The sequence below is a fragment of the Hemicordylus capensis genome, chromosome 3 (assembly GCF_027244095.1).
Source record: "Hemicordylus capensis ecotype Gifberg chromosome 3, rHemCap1.1.pri, whole genome shotgun sequence".
Taxonomy (NCBI): domain Eukaryota; kingdom Metazoa; phylum Chordata; class Lepidosauria; order Squamata; family Cordylidae; genus Hemicordylus; species Hemicordylus capensis.
The window spans coordinates 270,341,324-270,360,898 of NC_069659.1; the positions used below are offsets into that span (position 1 = coordinate 270,341,324).

The 19,575-nt window shown below is 44.2% G+C and overlaps 1 protein-coding gene across 5 annotated transcripts in view; it reads right to left on the reverse strand.

Moving 5' to 3' along the window:
- Positions 1-19,575, reverse strand: part of CCDC172 (coiled-coil domain containing 172) — a 69,181-nt gene that overhangs the window by 36,887 nt on the left and 12,719 nt on the right. For 3 of the 5 annotated variants that reach the window (XM_053310952.1, XM_053310951.1, XM_053310950.1), the window contains 5 exons: positions 17,877-17,915; positions 10,155-10,271; positions 7,372-7,537; positions 4,259-4,360; positions 2,413-2,515 (listed from right to left, as the gene is read on the reverse strand). In XM_053310952.1, the coding sequence (XP_053166927.1) occupies positions 2,413-2,515; positions 4,259-4,360; positions 7,372-7,537; positions 10,155-10,271; positions 17,877-17,915 (527 nt within the window). The remainder of the gene's footprint in view (positions 1-2,412; positions 2,516-4,258; positions 4,361-7,371; positions 7,538-10,154; positions 10,272-17,876; positions 17,916-19,575) is intronic. The other 2 variants (XM_053310953.1, XM_053310954.1) reach the window with 1 other exon arrangement.

A 19,575-nucleotide genomic window follows, 5' to 3' on the forward strand; every position in this document is an offset into this window, starting at 1 on the left:
ATGGACTGACTAGGTGTTACGTGTTAGGGCGCCCAGAGAGAGGGGCCAAAAAGATGGGGTGGCAATTGTTGGGTTGCTCCTAGTATTATTGGTGAATTTCTGAAGAAAAATTTTTTTTCCATTGGCTAGAATGGGGGTTCGGGGCTGCCCCAGACCCGCCTCTGTGGGGTGGCAGCACCGCCAAAGTGGGTCCGGGGCCATGGCAAAAATGCCCTCAGTCCCTCCCAGCAATCCCCGTAGAGATAGGAGTGATGGTTCTGTTGTTTTTCTGAGGTGTTCTGAGTGAGTGTGGATTCTGTGATAGCAAATGAGAGTGGATTCATGGTGTCTCATTGGAAATCTCATAAGCTATCATAGAATCTACACTCAGAATACCTCAGAAAAACAACAGAACCATCACTCCTATCTCTACGGGGATTGCTGGGGGGGACTGAGGGCATTTTTGCCATGGCCCCGGACCCACTTTGGGGGTGCTGCCACCCCACAGAGGTGGGTCTGGGGCAGCCCCGAACCCCCATTCTAGCCAATGGGAAAAAAAATTTTCTTCAGAAATTCACCAATAATACTAGGAGCCACCAATTGCCTTGGGATTTTTGGGGTGGAGGACACCCATGGGTGGCTACCACCCACCCCAGCTTTTTTGCCCCTAAGGGCTCCACATTGTGAGTTATGGGCAAAAATTTATTTTTTGAAAAAAATTTGTAAAAAATCAGAGGAAGGTCCAATCGACTTGAAATTTGGGTGGCAGGTAGAACACAATGTCTCCTTCAAAACCAGCCACTTTTTGTGATCCGAACCGGTTCGGTTCGGATCCGAACCGGTTCGAAACCGAACCGGACCGGGGGGGTGGTCTGGCAAAACCAAAACCGAACCACCCCGGTCCGGTCCGGACCCGGTTCGGACCCGAACCGAACCGGGAGAACCGGTTTTATGCACATCCCTACCAGTACCTACTGATCACAGGTTGGCATTGTCAACAAAGGCATGAAAGAACCAATCCACAGTCAGTGACAGGAGACACCCTCATGATATGATATCAGCATATCACCACACACACACACACACACACACACGCACAACACACAACCTACTTGACAAAAGGATGCCACAGTGCCTTCTCTTGTGGCAGCTACTCTGAGGCAGGTAGCAATAAGCTGGAAACAGAATGAGCAGAGCCCCTGAAGAGTGGAGTTTGAATCCCCTACTGCACTTACAAACACTGCTAACAGCCATCTTTCTGCACAAGAGGAAGGATGATAGGTGCTTCGGAGTGGGAAGCCCTATGCAACAAAAACACAGGTCTCCCCAGGGCAAGGCTTCAACTCCCCCAGCCCCAGGGAATACCTCTCTGAAAGAAGGAACCTTTTTGACAAGGAAGGAGCTGGGGAAAGCCACAAGGCGTGTCCCAAGAAAGTGCAAACTGAGAGTACGTTCAGTGTCTGGGGAGAGAATAGTAGCTGATAGAAGTCAGTTCTGTCTATCCTGCTCTCTATACACCCACATTATCACCCCATTTTGGGCCTCTGCAAGCTGGAGTTGCATCACTGGTACAGATACACTGGCAGAGATGGCAGAGGAATATCTTCAGTTCCACTGGTGAAAGGGAACTGTGCATACTTTTTTGGAGCAGATTAGGGTCATGTCTTTAAGCTTTTCATGCAAACACCTCAAAGCATTTAAACAAAAAATTTCAATTGTATCTTGCTTCTGTTTAAATAACACACTGCACAAAGAACTTAGGTGTTAAAACAACTGATTCGAGTCACAACTCAGTTGCAAACCTATGGATAGTAACTAACCTTGCTGCTCTGCTTGTATTTAAAGTAAACAGCATTTTCCTAATTATGCTGTAGAATGTTAAATGACACTGCAATAGTCAGATACTTCAGGAGAAGTGTATTATTTAGAAGGAAGATGACAACCTCATACATCAGCAAAGCTAATGTACCATAATAGAATAAATAATGCAAAAGCAAGTTATAGTGTGCTGTAGCACATCAGCTTACAGACATGTTACTGGTATTATCATTTAGAGGCTCTCTTTGATGTATGTGTCATCCATACAGTTTTGCTTCTATACACAAATTCTGAAGCAAAGTACATTTCATTTAGAGGATTTGGTTCACACTTCAGTTACATGTGAGCAGAAGCAGGGCGGCTTGGCAGATCTCCCTTTGCTTTAACCTGTTAAAAAATATTCACTCACTGGAGAAAAATGTCTCTGAAAAGGTCACTCTTAGGATAGTGTCATATGTGTCATTTGGGGTTTTGTTTGCTCTTCAACATAGACAAGCACACATGAAAGAATATACCTAGCCAGATATATGTACTTATCATAATGTATTGACAATAATTGTAAGTTAAAACAAAATTATTTTTAGATCAATGTGTCATAAGCAGAGTACAGTTTACCTTATATGTTCTGCATCAGTCTGAGGTTTTCCATAAATTTTGATTTTTTCTTTTTCTAAACACTTGGTGGTATTTTTTGCTTCTCTTATTTCTTGTTCAAAATCTAAAAAGAGAAAAGACCCTCTATGATAATTTTATTAACTGTCTAAGAAATAAAAAGCAAGCCATTACTAGAATGAAAATCTTAAAATAATTTAGCCTTTACAGAGGTTGTGCACATGACCTCTGGTGGCTGCACCTAATGGCTGCGGGGAAGGCACGACCTTGCTTGCCTTCCCCAAGAGGTGAGCAGTGGCTGCCCTCCCCTCCAATGTGCTACGTGCCCACACGAGTGGCAGAGTGGCAATGGCAGGAGATAGGAGAGGGAGAACTTCCTCCTCCCACATCCCAGTGTCAGGTGGCAAAAGTGCACATGTTGCTCCAGACAACCAGATTGGGTTACCCAAGTGGCTCGTGTCGTGTGAAAAGCCTCACAGTGTTTTCCAACTGTATTTAACACACAATCAATCTTACAAGGTCACCTAACAACTTGTATATGTGACCTCTATTAAAGGCCTAGTTCCTTGCCTACCCTGACAAGTCACACATGGAAGAACGGTGAACTGTGGAGGAAAGAGAGAAATTCCCAGGAACAGAGGAAGGAGGGGTTCTCCCTGTACAACATGTACAACGTTAAGGAAGAGACAGCTGTGTTCTCTGTGATGGATGGGATGCGATGATTGGAAACGCAGAGGGCAGCAACCTCTAGGATGGATCCCAGAGGCTATGCAAGTTGGGGGACTTTGGGCTGGCTATTTTATAGGATAAGGGAGGGCTAAATTAGTGCCCCTCTAGGTTACTGGTTAGTGGGAGTGACCTTTGGAGTACAATGAAATAATGGCTTTCGGAGGACTAGATAGGGAGATAGGATTATTTTAGAAGTGAAGTGTTGGCTTTAGGGATTTTACCCTGTTTACCCTTAGGCTTCGAAGGATCCAGGATATATGACTAAGTGACTTTCATGCCTAAGTCAGGAGTGTTACTGAGTAACTAGGTAAAAAGATGAGCCCTATATTTCCATATGGGAAACTGATTCAAAAGTATTCAGTATCCCAAATCAGGGCCCTAAGATGGAGAGTGGCTGCTAGGCTCCTTCCTTGGCTGGTCTTCCAAGAAGGCTTCTGGCTGCAGTGGTAAACTTTGGGGCTATTCACACGTGCAGGCAAAACCAGGCTAAGGAAGCCCAGCCTGGTTTTGCCAGCGTATGTGAACCACTGGGAGCTGCTTAGAGAGCCTGCCACTTAGCCCAGGTTTGGGGCACAAGGGTGCCCTTAAACTGGGCTTAGTGCTTGTGTGTCGGTGCTTTATAGCTCTATGCAGCACCTATGCATGAGCCTCCCGGTCAGTGCCAGGATGATCCCTATAATGCACCGCACTCTCGCGTGGTACATCATAGGAGTTCTGGGGGATGGGAAGATGCAACCCAGCTCCCAACCCTCCAAGCTGTTGGCAATCGTCTGGGTGGGCGATCCACCCACCCAGGAAGGAGCCCTCAATCATCTGCTGGGGAGGTAAGCATTTTAAGGCTCCCTCTCCTGCAGATCAGAGCCCTTTCTCACTGACTGTGAGAAAGGTTCACTGTCTTATCCTTGGACCCTTTTATGGGCAGGCATGTCTTCTGTGTGAAAGTTCCTTTCCTTAATGGAAAAAGGGGGCGAACACAGAGGCCTATTTTTGTACCTCCTAACAAACACACAGTATAATCTGCTCTGCTGTAAAATGTTTTCTGGTCAATACCGTTAATCAGATCTATTCTTAATATTGCATTTAAACATCAAATCAAACAGTCATTAGGTAAATAAAATACCTTTGAGTTTTTTCTGGAGAGTACATAAATCCTGCTTTAATTCATTCTTCTTATGCTGAAACATTTTTAATTGAACATTTTCATGTTCCATTGATTCAATTTCTAAGAGAGAAATAATTTTATTTTAGAGTCTATTAAAGATTTAACCTTCATGACATAACCTATTGCTCTATTGCAAACCCTCTCTAGATATTTTGAAAGAGAATTACATATAAATGTTTTATAAAACTCAGCCATACAATAAATTATATAGAGTATGGTGCATCTAATAATCACATATGGAAATACTTCTCAATAACTGAAATATGTTGTGCAAAGATGTAACTTAAGTCTAGGTAATGAAAAGGAGGATATCTATTGTCAGCCAAAACAACATTGAAGCGATCCTCATGATCACTGCAGGAGGCTACCTCCTTCTGTGAGGAGGAAGCCCAAAAGTGCTTACTTCCCTGCAGACAATCACTGCCCTCTCTCTGGGCAGCTGGATCAGCCGCCCAAACATTGCTGGCTCCATCACAGAGCCGGTGGGGGCTTCAGGAATCAGGGGCCATGTGGCCCCCAGAAGTTCCAGGATGCCCCACAAGAGTGCAAGAGGCAACTTGGAGAGACCCCCAAGCCCAGGAGGTTGCTTGCTACCTTCCAGTCGAGGGTCTGCTCATGTGTCACCACACGCAACGGCAACACATGAGCAATGAAATGAGGTGAACGGAGTGCTCACTCTGTTAACCTCATTTAAGAGGAGGGTGCTTTAGGCGGGCTAACCACCTTGGGAGCACCAGGCTCGCCTGCGAGCCCGGTGGTTACCATGATTAATGGAAAGCAGGATAACCTCCCTTAGCCTTCTTTCTGTGGATCGTGGGAATAGCCTCATTGACTAATATACAATTTTTCAAATAAGTAATAGTGCAAATGCAAACAAAGCTAACGCATAGTATTTACAGGAGCGTAGGGAGGCTGGCGGCACCCTGTGTGTGGCTGCCACCACGGCCCCCTAGCCCCACCCCCACATCTGACGTCAGACGCAGGGGGCCGGCTAGCCCCACAGGGGCATGGCCTCCCTCCCAAATGGAGCCACACAGCCCTGTTTGGGAGGGAAATCGGCCCATGTTGTGCTGGCAGCACAGCTGGAGTAACTCTGAGGGAGAGCCATTCCAGCCATGCTGCCAAAGCAGCGTGGGCCGATCTCCTTCCCAATCATGTGGCCTCGTTTGGGAGGGAGATTGACCAGCCCCTCTGCATTAGCAGAGAGACCAGGAGCAGCTCTCCCTTCCTTTAAGGCAGGGATAGTCACTCCGGCTATGCTGCCAACCCAGCATGGGCTAATTTGCCCTCCAAATGTGGCCGCACGGCCCCATTTGGGACCGAAATAACATCCTCCCCCGCATCTGACATCAGGCCCCTGGTTGGTGGCAGCCCAGGTTCTTTGAAGCCGTTCACCCAATGGTGGCTCCACTCCTGAGTCTTTGTGTGATTGTAACTGTGCATTACAGACATCACTTGTTTATACGTGGCTGTGTTTGTTGGAGAGTTAATAGCAATTTGAATTTTGTACAATGCTGGATTATGTACAGCTTCTAAACACTGCTGTTTCTGATTGTTCCAGTTTAAAGCTCCTGGAACTATTAAGTAGCTTGTACTGAGAAGGCACGATAAATCAAATCATCAGGTTTAGTATCTGTATCACAATCCAAAGAGACTGTAATACGTGTGGAAATATGTCTGAGCACCTGGCAAATTATGACATATTGTTCCACACTGGAACAATCAAGAAAAGAGCAAAAGTGATGTTTTAGAGTAGGATACCATCAGAGCAATTCACATCTTCATATAAAGTATCAGAATTGACTTGTGTGTTCTTAAGCAAGAACATTAGTATATTGCATGGGTGTAGTTATAATGAAGCAGATGGGTTCAAAGAACCTGGGCCCCCAAGCTCCTGCCCCCCCCCAGTTCCACCCCTCCCTATCTTATTCATTATCTCCCTCACTCTGTGGGGCACCAGGGAGAGGGATAAACAGAGGCCCCCTCTCCCCTAGCTACACCCCTGGTATATTGGACTGCAGCTTCTTAATTAGCTGTATTAAAAATTTGCTCGGAATGGGAAGAAGATTACTCTTTTCCCCCCTAGTACTGTTGTGATAAGGATATTTTCTAGCAGCACCTATGAATGATGGTTGCCATAGTTCAAGTGAGTAAGGCTGAGACAAAGCTACTCAGCTTTGTCTCACATATTTTCAAAGGTGGTTTTCCCATTTGCCAAAAGGCCCATTTTGGTTACCCTCCCTCTAGGATTATGACCGTTTACAACTGGCTCTAGCAGCTTGAGAAAGGACAGCCTGATCAGCTGCCCACCATCGAGCTCCAAGTTGTTCCAGCAAGGAAGCGCCTCTCTCTCCTAACTGCCACTGCAGAGCATCCCTCCAGTCCCTTGAAGTGTGCACGCTTGGTTAGGCAGGACTTCGGTCACTATGCCAAACAATGATAAACCCAATACGTACTGACTGACTGCTGAATCCATGGAAGTTTCATTTCATCTAATTTTTTCTTTTAAAGAATAGATCATGTGATCATGTAATATATTTGAAAAGAAAATCTCTGACATTTATTTTGTGGATTTCTAGCACAGAACATGTATGATTGCAGTTTACTGGTGCAAAAATGCAAAGGGTCTCCCTCTTGCTTATATGCTGACTTCACTAGCTAGAGCACAAATTGACCTGCAGTGACTACTGAACATACCTGATGTTTAGAAGTATTCAAAAATAGTATGTTTTACAGCTACATTTCTCTCCATTCCCTAGCACTGACATAGACCATAAGTGGGGCAAAGACTACAAGTGGGGCAAGGATTAATCTCACCTTGTATCACGCCTAGCAATAGTGGTGTTAAGGTACCACACATGGCACTTAATGTTCTCTGCAACAGCAAAGGAAGATGCTTGACTGCTCTGCAATAGTATGCTGTTCTTCACTCAAGGCAAATCATTACTTTACAATTTAACAGGGCTTTCCAGTTTGGAAGAAAACTGTAAAATTGTAATGCCTCAGAGCTCCAGCATAACCATTTATATTCTCAGATAATCCAAGATAAAATAATTAAATTCAGGACATACCATTTCTCAAAACATTTTCTTTTTCTTCTAATTCACATATTTCAGCCTTGACTCGTTTTTTAATTAAAAGCTCCCTATTGGATGTTAATCCATACTCATTGTTGAAGTCCGTAATTTCCTTCAAAAACTTATTTTCTTCTATAGCCATTTTTTTCTTTGTATCCATCTAATGAAGGGATAAAATAAAAAACAGTTGTAAGAGGGGGAAAAATAAATCTCTGTTAAAATTAAATGGAGGTTATTCTTGAATATATCAGTCCAAATGCATTTGTTTTAGGCCTATAAAAACTATCTACATTCTGTTATACTAACCATAACATACTGATTTGTTGAAACACAATCTGATTAGGAGTATAATAAAAATAAGATAGGTATGTTATTTGAATACCTGAACTGAGATTAATTCAGATACCCAAATTGCTCTTCAGCCACAGAAACTGGACAAATAATTGCCTCCTACTGCATGGTCCTAATCATGTTTGCTTGGAAGTAAGTCCTATTGATTTTAGTAGAGTTTACTTCAAGGAAAGTTTGCATAAGAAAAATACATTTCATGTTTGCTTATGACTGCAGGAATAATAGCACCTTTCCACAAAGGTTTTGTGAACATAGATACTCAAAAGATTTGCAATATCATAAACCACTGTAAATAGAAATTAGTGATGGGTCGCTGGCTTTAAACAATGACTCATTATGACTACTTTTAAAATATCTTATCAAATGAATGCAGAATGTAAATTCCTTAATTTTCTTTAAGCTTCTAAAACATGGAAGAAGAGAAACATCCATTTCCTTAGCAACTTTTAAAATAAATTTCTTTTCACAGGCTCAATTTGAATATGACAAATTTATCAATGACTTGATAGTCTCCACTGGTCATGTTTTCCTGAGCATTTCAGTACCATCTTTCCACCTGTGCCACTTTCTAAAATTAAACATGCCCTCTCTCACACACACATAATATACACAGTAGAACCTTGAAATCCGCAGATTCTACATCTGTGGATTCGCGTATCCACGGTCGGGTAATTATCACCCGACCTCGGCATATGCGGGGGGAATAAGAAAATAAGGGGTTAATTCTGCATATCTGCAGGTCAGGGTTGTGGATGGCTGGAAATGTCCTCTGAGGCCATTTCTGGCCACCATTTTGTGTTCAGGAGCCTCAAAATGGCTCCGTTAAAAAAAAATTTAAACCCCAAGATTTTCGGCCGATTTTCTGCTATTTGGGGGCACAGCCCCCAAAGGGGACCAGTGAAGCAGCTCCCTCCCCCCGCATTTCCTCCCGGAATCTGGCCAATTTTAGATGATTTTCCCAATGACCGGGAACCTAACCGCAACCCCACCCCACCCCCGCCCATCCCATAGCCCCAAAGACTCAATATTCACGGTTTCTGTATCCACGGTTGCAGCAGGGGATGGAACACCCACAAATATCAAGGTCCTCCTGTATACACCCTATGTTTCCAGACCCACACCATGCTGGTTTGAATAACTACTTCTATTACAGTTCCAGCTTTTCCTGCCAAGTCAGTGAGATGACAAGGAACAAGGCACAGGATATCTAACTAAAGCATGTCTATGGCAGGAGCCAACAGCAAGCAGGGCCTTTGTTTAAATTAAGCCTTGTAATATCACCAGCTATTTACCCATTCAGAAGATTCTTGCAAGCTGCAGATGGCTGACCAGTCCACAGCAAACTCCTTTTGTCAGAACTCAGTGACAATTCCTAATTGTCCTTGGTTTGGACCTATTATGACTTTGAGGCTGGTCCCATAATATCTTTCTTTTGCTTTCCCTCTCCCTCTCTCTCTGTGTTCTATCATGTTTCCAATATTATACCGAAACCCTGTCATGTTCCCAGATCCAGGGCCTGCTGCCTCCAACTGAGGGATAAGGCAGACATTTCAGATGGCAAGACAGAGTTGGAAGACTCTACAACCCAGACCCTGAGTAAGCCTGTGCTGCTGGAACTCTCTATACTCGGAGAACTTAAAACAAGACCTCCAACAAGGACACAGCTCTGCCTGACTCAGAGGAATCGCCTGAGGAGCTGCCAACCTGAAGAGGTTCCCCAGCACAGCCAAAGCCAGGGCGTAGAAAATTGGGCACCCTCCCCACCCCCATAAGCAACAGAACTTTCCCCAGGGAACAGATGAGCTAATCTCCTCAAGGAGGGCAGCAGCCATAAAAACCAGCAGTCTGCTCAATGCAGTTGCTGGAGCAACATCTCTCTTAGGCTTCTATACCCAGCTCTCATGTGGAGAGCCTGACCATTCCACCCTTGAAACTATCCAAGGTCTGTATCTTGCCTTGGTAGAGAACACATATCAGGTTATAACAGGATAGGCCCTGCAAAACTCCTCAAGACAAAACTAGACATTACATTAAGCTTGTCATTTAGGGACATAGGAAATAAACAGGAAGTGTCTCTTTATTGTAAAAACAAAACAAAACCAGCTGTAGGAGGGAGGTGATTTGGATAAGGACCACAGCAAAAGGAAAGTTATCGGTTCCCCCTTGCACCATTTCCCTGTAAATAGCCACTTCAGGGGGAAATTACTTGCTTCCTACTTCCTCTGACCCCCATTATACAGCACTTAAGCTCTGACCACTCATATGAAGTTTAACAAAACCACAAGCAATAGATAAAATGTAATTCAGCATTTAGCTCCCTGTTAAGTCCTTTCTTGATAGATTACAGGGCTAGTATGGCTGTGCTGAATATAGCCATAACATTGTATAGAAATCAACAAATTATAAAACTCTCAGTGGAAACATACAAACATTTCAAGCAGAGTACTTTTCTGATTTTGAAGTTCAGCTTTCTGTTTTTCTAAGTTCTCTTCCCGTTTCTTCAAAAGTTCCAAGTTAAAGAGCTTTTCAGATAGCAACTGAACCTACAAAGACAAACAAGCATTGGCTGACACCCCAACTCAACAGAAGCTCATTAAATTAGGCAAGCCCTATTAATATACTAGTAAAAGGGCTTGCAAACAGGCAAATCCATGAACATCATATCTCTCCGTGACTCTAGGCTTTTTTTTTAGCTCATTCCCCTGTGCTTTAACAGTAATGTATTGGGGGGGGGGGCGGTTCTGGATTTTCTGGGTAGTCTGGGCAAGATCTGGAAATTATGTGCAAAAGCAGCATGTTTCTATCTTATGTGATTCGGTCTGGGGGTATTTAGTATGGGGAGGATTTAGGTAGGTGGGTGCTAGGACTGGGCAGCAGAGTTAGGAGGGTACTAGATACCTTAGGCCACAGCCTCCCTTCCCTTAAACTTACCCCATTGTAGCTTGCTCCCTGTTCCCCAATAAAGCGTGCTTCTTTATTTGAACGGATTTTATTTTTTTTAGCTTCTGTGTATGCACTACAGTGCTATAGAAAGCACTATGTGTGGCACACACAACATCTCGGCTGCTGCCCCGAGATTGTGGAATGCGCTCCCTGCTGAATTACGATCCTCCCCATCTCTGGCAATTCTTTAAAAAACATTTGAAAACCCTTTTTTTTAACCCAAACTTTTTTTAAAAAAATACTGTTTGTTTAATTTTATGGTCTATAAATTATTGTATTGTTTTAATGTTTATATGTATTGTTAAATGTTGAACTGTTTTAACTTTTATATGTGTTTTAATTGTTGTTAGCTGCCCAGAGACATAGGTTTGGGCAGGGTATAAATTTGAGTAAATAAATAAATAAATAAATAATAAATAGACCACCAGCAGCCCACAGTGTGGGACCACACCCCCTAAAGGTGCTTCCTCCCCCACCCTCAACAGAGCTAGGGCTTTAATTAAAAAACCCTAAGAAGATGTCTGGGAGGGTGTGTTGCAGAACTAGGAGAAGGGTAGTGGGCAGAGGGAGGGCGATGCTACTGGTCGTGCGAGGTGGAGGTGGCAAGAGGGGCCTATTCCCCAAGTCACTGACATCCCCCTAGAGGTTGTTGCGTGCAGGCTCATCTAACTGGTGCCTCCTGCTCCCGCAGTGTAGCCGCCTGTGGTGGCTGAGGTATAACTGGGGGAGGGGCTCCACTGTCAGGGAACAAGCTTTTCCCATGGCAGTGAAAGAGGTGTCGTTGGCTGCTAGATCATCATCCCAATCCCTGTTGGCGGCGGTGCAACCCCCAGGTGTGGGGCTGAGGAGGAGCAGGAGGAAGTCATTTTGGTTGATCCTGGACCTTCTCAGACTAAGCATGGTGGTGGTAGTGGCCCCCAGTAGGAACCAGCAGCCCCAGTAGTACCACCACCATCAAAATGGTCCAGGACCGAGAGCAGCATACTGTGAGACCACTTTGAACTCTGCCAGGGTGACACTACACATGCTGTCTGCACCCACTGAAGGACAAAGGTAAGTAGGGGTAAGGATTCTAAACATTTTAGGACATTGGTGATGATGAAGTACCTGCATCATCATCATCATCCTGGGGTCCTTGCTCCTGCTGGCAGTGCTAGGCTGCCTGGTGTGCTTTCAACTAGCAGTGGCAAGGTACATGCTCCTGCTTTCAAGCAGGGGACATTGCCAGTGGCACATAGGTATAAATGGTGGGCAAGCGGTCTAGTCAGCTAGAGTCTCATCTCATCACCTGGACCACTGGAGAGATGATGGTTCTGAATGACCAGCAATTCCAGGTGGTGGAGAACACCGGCTTACACCGGCTGCTCCAACTACTTGCCCCTGACTACAAGATTCCCTCATGCACCATCTTCAGCAGGTGGGTGCTGGATGGTCCCTCTCATGCCTGCCAATCAGCATCAAGAGTAAGAGAGTGTTCTCCATGGCTGGAGACGTAGGGACACCTCATCACTTGTGCTTGGATGCTGGTTTGCTGGAGCAGCTGATGTTCCTCAAAGCCAACCTCCCCTTGCTAGGCTATCATGTGAGCTGGACATGGAAGATGAGTGACTCATGGTTACCTCCACTCACTCGAACATCGTCAGCTTGCCCCTCTCCAGGCACTGCCTAAGCCAGATGTGTCACAGTTTGCCCATTAGTCCTGCTGACACACGCAGACACACACATACCCCATCACCATGGCCCGGGATGAAGATGGACCGGTGCCCTGAGGCCCAGCACCCATCAGAGGCTCTGGTGGAACAGGCAGGAAGTTTGATTTTTTTATGTTACTGTTGTTAACTCCCCCCACCCAAGCAACACAGACATGCACACCCACCCCTCCAACCATGGCCCATGATGAGTAGGTGTACTAGTGCCCTGACATGTGTCAGCCAGGCAGGCTGTCAGCCAGAGCCCAGCCAATCTGAAGCCACAGCTTATATATTATTCAGACACAAGGAGAAGAAAGAAGATTCTTTCTCAAGTAAGTTTGTGGTTTTTTCTAAGTTTTTTCAGCACTGGTTATAATATGTCTGCTGTGCTACTGCTTGTTGCTTTGACTTTCTGGCTTTGATGGATCTCAGATAGACAAAGGCAGAACTTGGGTGCCAGTCTTCCTTGCTTGAGTTATCATGATTTGGTCTGTTTGTGAGATGGTGTTGTGGTGAGAAATGGACAGTGGCAGATCAACTCTCTCTACTGTGTGTAATATTTTCTTGTTGGTTACTGGTGATAAGCTCCATGTCTGCCCTTGAGACTAACTTGTGTTTCACTCAGTGCTCTGGTCTGCTCTGCAATCTGCATTGCAAGGTGTACTCAGTCTCAGCCACTCAATGTGGCTGAAGAGGATGTTGTTCTAGTTGTGCTTATGGCTATACTTACTAAGGTGCAATGCTACAATGGAGTCATAACTGTGTGTGAGTGAACAACTTGTGCCAATGATGCAGCGCAGGCACCTGGCACTGTGGCTGGCAGGGGATTCTGGGTCAGTGATTCTTTTTTAGGACTGTTTTTGAAATGTGCTGCATATGTTCTGTGTTGGGAGGGACAGACTGAGATTATTCCCTTTTTGTAGTATTGTGTTTCAAAGCTTGTGTGCCAGTGTGCTGTTTCGCCCATAGGGAATAATGGGGAATTCAAACCACTCCATAATTTCCATGGGTAGCTCCGAGGGACACCAAAGCGGGTTGGGTGGTAGGACATGATGGGTGCTACCTACCACCCAACTCGGATAACAATCGGACAACCAGGTGATTTTCAATGATTTTTTTCCTGGGTCAGTAGGTCAACCCTAATTCTGCTAGGATTAGTTGCAGAGGAGGAACAGCAAGAGAGCAGGCATGCTTTCATGTTATTTTATTTAATTAATGTATTTATTCATATGTAAACTGCTTTGGGAACCTTTGTTGAAAAGTGGTATATAAATATATGTCGTATTCATATTCTTGCTTTTGGGTTTCTCAGAGAAATCTGGTGGACCACTGTGGGAAACAGGATGCTGGACTAGATCCAGCAAGGCTGCTGTTATGTTCTTAATTATAAGGTTATGCAACTTGAAAATGTACAATACAGACTTTACAAATAGAAATACTAGAGGGAAACCACACAACTTATTAAAACATTCCATAGAATATAAGAAAACCCTTAAAAGCAACTCTAAACTAACCTAAAAATATGAGCCTGGTGGTACAGTGGTAAAACTGCCACCCTGTAACCAGAAGGTTACAAGTTCGATCCTGACCAGGAGCTCAAGGTTGACTCAGCCTTCCATCCTTCCGAGGTCGGTAAAATGAGTACCCAGAATGTTGGGGGCAATATGCTAAATCATTGTAAACTGCTTAGAGAGCTCCGGCTATAGAGCGGTATATAAATGTAAGTGCTATTGCTAAGTGCTATTGCTAAAAGAGATATTGTCAATGGCAAGAAATTCCACTATCCATGTTAGTCCACTATCCACTATCCATGGTAGCTAGTAGATCCTATACCTCAAAATAACTGAGCTTCTGTGAGTATCACACATACTGGCATCATACAGAGCATTTTTGCACCAGTACAGTGAGAGAGCAGCCTAACAAAATTTCCCAACTAACTGTTAGGAATCAGTGGGGAAGCAGCAATTTTTGATGCACCGCTGCCCCAGGAAGCCCTCTGTCATGCAAAAATAAGTCTCTGAGGGTTGCACAGCTTTACAGCTTCAGACCAGAGTATCAAAAGGACTGTCTGCTTTCATACAAACTTGTCCACTCTTTAAGATCTTCACTGGAAGCCCAGTTCTGGGTGTCCCCACTTTCTGATGTAAGGCAAGTAGTGATTGGAGACAGCACCGTTTGGGTGATAGTGCCCCAACTGCACTCAGCAAGTATCCCCTTACTTTATTTTAACATAAATAAACTTTTGTTCTCCCTACCTTTCAACTAAATGATTTATTTGTTGCATTGACTGTTCTGCTTAAATTATGCTTTCTTGGATGCTTTGATTCCCTCCCCCCGCTTTTGTTCTTTTCATGCCATCTCTGCTTTTATTAATGTTTTATTGTAGTTCTGTTAATGTTTATATAGGATTGTTTTAATTTTTCTTGTTAGCACTGGACATTTTTATGCTGAAAGGTGAGATATAAATTTTGGCGCTGAGGTTAAATGCCCCCCAATTTTGCCAGCTCATCCACAAGGAGAAACATTGAGGTGGGGACAGTTTAGTGATTTCCAGAGTGTGAGCCAAAAGGTGGCAAGATCAGATTGAAAGTGGCACTCCTCCTGGCATTTGCAGACACTGTTCTTAAACTCATACATTCCATCAGAATGATGCTGTGTCATCATCAAACAGGAGGTGGTGATCAAGAAGACAGCAAAAAGCAAAACCCTCTTTGGATTCGACAATATCATGACATCAAAAAAGAATCCAAATGCTATATGCTAGTATTTTAATATCATGGTAATAAAACTGGATGGTTAAAAATTATCCAGTCTAATTATCCAGGTGAAAAATGTTCAATCAAATTTCATTAAAATAGTCTCTATGTGTCCAGCTGAAAAAATTTGATAGTCCATGTCCAAAATATCATGTCCTCAACGAATGAGAGGAATGTTGACAGATGTTCCTAAGTAGTCGCAATGTCACGTGATTGAGCACTGAGCTGAAGGGAGAATCTAGTGCAGTTTAACCCCCATGTTGGGATGGGAGACTACCTGTAGAAGCAAAATATTTACAGATAACTGCCACTGATGAAGACATTCTAGTCGAAATGCATTTGGCAACACCACAAGATTGATTAGAAACTGGTAAAACCAAGATTTGACATTTTATTGCTCAATCACAATGCAGCATTGTGACTACAGTAATCCCTCGACCCACGAACTACTCGACATCCGATGTTTTCGAGTTACGAGCGACAAAAAAGACCGGAAGTAGTTGCCGGTTTAGATTCAGCTTACTCGACCTACGAATTTTTAGATGCGGTTTCCTCGACTTACGAATGTTTCCAGACTTCCGTGGTGCGCACTTCGACTTACGAAAATTTCGACCTCCGAACGTGCGTTCGGAATGGATTAAATACGTAAGTCGAGGGACCACTGTACTTGGGAACATCTGAACGCTTCTCCCATTCGTTGAGGACATGATATTTTGAAAATGAACTATCGGATTCCTTTAAGATGGACACATAGGGACTATTGTAATGAAATTTTATTGATCATTTTTCATCTACTTTATTATAGTATATAGGTGTATTGATTTGGATACATTATATATAATAGTCTGGATAATTTTTAACCATCCAGTTTTATTACTATGATATTAAAATACTAGTACAAGAGAACCTTGTAACTCGCAGGGGTTCCGTTCCTCAGATACTACCACAAGGAACAGAACCATGAGTAATGAGGCATTATGGCTATGGGAAAAGGGGGGTCAGGTTCTAGGGTGGAGAAAAAATGGCGAAAAAAACGTACTGTGGCATGCTCCGCGGGATCTACATATGTATGTCCAGGAATCCCCCATGTGCCCAGTAATGCCCCCCATGGGACAAAATGCCCTGGAAAAGTCTGATGTTTTCCAGAAACGAGTAACAAAATGGCTCCTTCAGACAAAAATGGTAGACAGAAGTGACCTCTGCAGTCACTTCCACCCCTCTAGGAACTTTGGATATGTGGGTTTTAACCCTCTTATATCTGTGGATACTGGAAACGGGTGTCTATTAGACACCTCACAGATATGCAGAACCGCAAATAGCGGTTCTGCAAATAATGAGGTTCTCCTATATACAGCATTTGGATTCTTTTTCTAATGTGGTGTAGTGGTTAGAGTGCTGGACTAGGACTGGGGAGACCCAAGTTGAAGGAAGGAAGGAAGATGAGCCAGGCCCTGGTTTCGGTTCTTCCCTGAGAGTTTGTGTGTGAGGGAGATAACCAGAACTTTTATTTGCTCTGCTTGAGGCAACAACAGCAAAAGAGAAGAAAAGAAAACCCATCCTTCAGTTGAAGGATCTTGTACTTCATATGCAACATCATAATTCTCGATCAGGAAGATGCAGCGGGTCCAGAATGCAGCGGCTTGTCATGGGTGCCAGAAAATTTGACAGGGTAACACCTCTCCTACAGTCATTGCACTGGTTGTCTATTCATTTCTGAGCTCAATTTAAGGTCCTGGTTCTGACCTTCAAAGCCTTGCGGGGCCTGGCACCTGTCTACCTACAGACCCGCTTCTCCCATCCAGTTACATCCCGTCTGGTTAGATCAGCTCAGATGGCCCTTCTGTCAGTCCCTGATTTCCGAGATGTTCGGGGCACTAGGACCCGTTAAAGGGCCTTTTCGGTTGCTGCCCCACTCCTTTGGAACTCTTTCCCCCTACAGATTCGGCTAGCACCTTCCTTACCGATCTTCAAATCGCTATTGAATACTTTTCTTTTTTGCCAGGCCTTTGCCCTGTAGTTGATTTTTCTGTTTTCTGGTAGTTACTTTAGTTCTTTAATGATTTTTAATTATTAATGTAATGTAATTTTTAATGTTGCCTGTTTGCCTGTTGTACACCGCCCAGAGCCTTCAGAGTGGGCGGTATACTAAATGTCTCAAATAAATAAATAATTCTCATACACGTACAAGAATTCTTACACCCTGGCAAAACTAAATGGCACCAAAGAACAAAGCTCTGTCCTCACCCCACTTAAAAAAAAAAAAATCTAATCCTCAGGACTCTGCAAAAGGATATCCACCCCACTCATGAGATGTGAACCAATCAATATCTTTAAAAATGGCAAAAGGTAGGGTTTGTAAAAAGCTGATTAGGGAAGCATATGCTAATAAGAAATTTCCATTACTCATGTTAATTAAGGGCATCGCCCAGAGCTTTTGGATGGGGCGGTATAAAAATGTGATAATTAAATAATAAATAATTTGAATCTAAACAACCATTAGGTAGATCAGACAGGAGCAAATTTTTACTTGACATTACTTGACTTGAGAATCTAGTGCATATTACCCTGTGGATGGAAAGCAGAGGAGAGCAACAAAGAAATCGACATAAGAAATAAAGCAGGTGGGGCCAGCCTGCTAAAGAAGTATGGTGAGGTGGCTACCTCAGGTTGCTGGCAAATTGGTAAAGGTGGTGGACTGGCAAGGTGCCCCCCATGTATCTTCACCAGCCAGACCCCAACTCCCCAGAGCCCACTTTACCTGCCTTGCTGACACACCAGTGGCTGTTCCTCCTCTTCCCTGGATTGTTAAGGCAGAGGAAATTAATGGGCAAAAAAAAAAAAAAAAAAAGGAAGTGTTGGAGGTGAGTAGAATGGTAGCTTGGAGCATCTTCTGGGAGACTCTCTATATCATCACTTTATTCTTCCCCACATACTTCCTTTTCTACTCTGATCCCCCACCCCCATATTTTCATAATTCAAGGAGCCGGGTCTCACAATCAGTGAGACCCGGTTTTTGTGAGTGCACTGGGAGAGCGGGCTAAGCCCGCTCTCCCCACACACGAGCAGGGAGGGAGCCCTGGGCGGCCAGATCGGCTACCCACACGATTGCCGGCTCCGTGACGGAGCTGGTGGGGGCTGGGGGAGAGGGGGCCAATCAGCCCCTGGAAGCTTCAGCATGCCCTCCGCAAGTGCGCAGGGCATGCTGGTGAGACCCCCGGAGCTGGGAGGCGGCTTTTCGCCTCCCTTCCTGGGGTCTCCTTGTGAGTAGCTGCGGCTACTCACGATCGGGAAGCCCGGGTTTGCAGAGCACTTGCTCTGCTAACCCGGGCTAAAGGGAGGGCTACAAAAGCAGGCTAGCCTCTTGTAAGCTACCGGGCTTGCCTGCGAGCCCGGTGGTTTACACAATCAGCAAAAATCGGGCTAGGCTCTCCTAGCCCGATTTTTGCTGATCACAAGAATAGCCCCAAGGAGTGATAACAGCAAGAGAAGCAGAGCTAATGTGCAACAAGGAAAGTAACAGAGGAAAAGGGAAGGAAAGGGAAAGAAAGGGAAGGGAAATAAGTAAGCACCACATAGTGCCATTTGACACTACAAAGTGCAACAGGAGGGGGAAGCAATGCTTTGCTGCATACTCTGAGGAACTGGGGGGAGGTGCCAACTTAAAATTAGCATTGCTGACTTTTCAAAACAGAGTGTTGCCCTTCCTAAAATGGAAACTAGCAATGTCAAACTGACCAATATAAGGTCAATTCATCACACAGAATTAACCATGAATATTGCCATTCTTACATTTTCTTTGAATGTATCTTTATACAAAACTGTAAGAATAAATTCCTACTTTAAAAATGCAATATAAAAACAGACCATTTGACTACCAAGCCTAGCTTAGATATGGTGGCAATGGTGGTGACAGAAGTTCAGCTTTAGTTCTTCTGAGCAGGTACTGAAGTGTCTGGTTGCTGCCGACAGCCACACGAAGGTGCCGTCATAATATATTCTTTAGAACAGCATTTTTGAAAAGGAAGCATTGAACCTTGAAAGGCAAAACGCTATAATTCAAGTTCTAATTACATGCTACCTAGTTTTTCAGAACACACCAAAAATTTATATTTCGTGGGAGCATTCCCTTGACCACAAGCACTCTCTGTGAAATAGATGTCAAAACATCTTTGAACTCTAAGTTTCAGGTATTAAAGCTTTTTTCTCTGAACCTCTATATTTACACATGTGAGACTATGAAGCTATTCTCATGAGCAGCAGGAACCGGGTTAAGGGAGCCCAGTCCGGTTTCTGCTGCTCGTGTGCAGAAACAGGAGCTATGTGGCTCCTGGCGGCAAGCCCGCTTACAGAGCCCACAGCTTAACCCAGATTTTGGGTGTGAGAGTCCCGAAAAGCGGGTTAAATGATTGTGTGTCACTGCAGCGCGGCTTCGCACCGCAACAACTCACGAGGAGCCT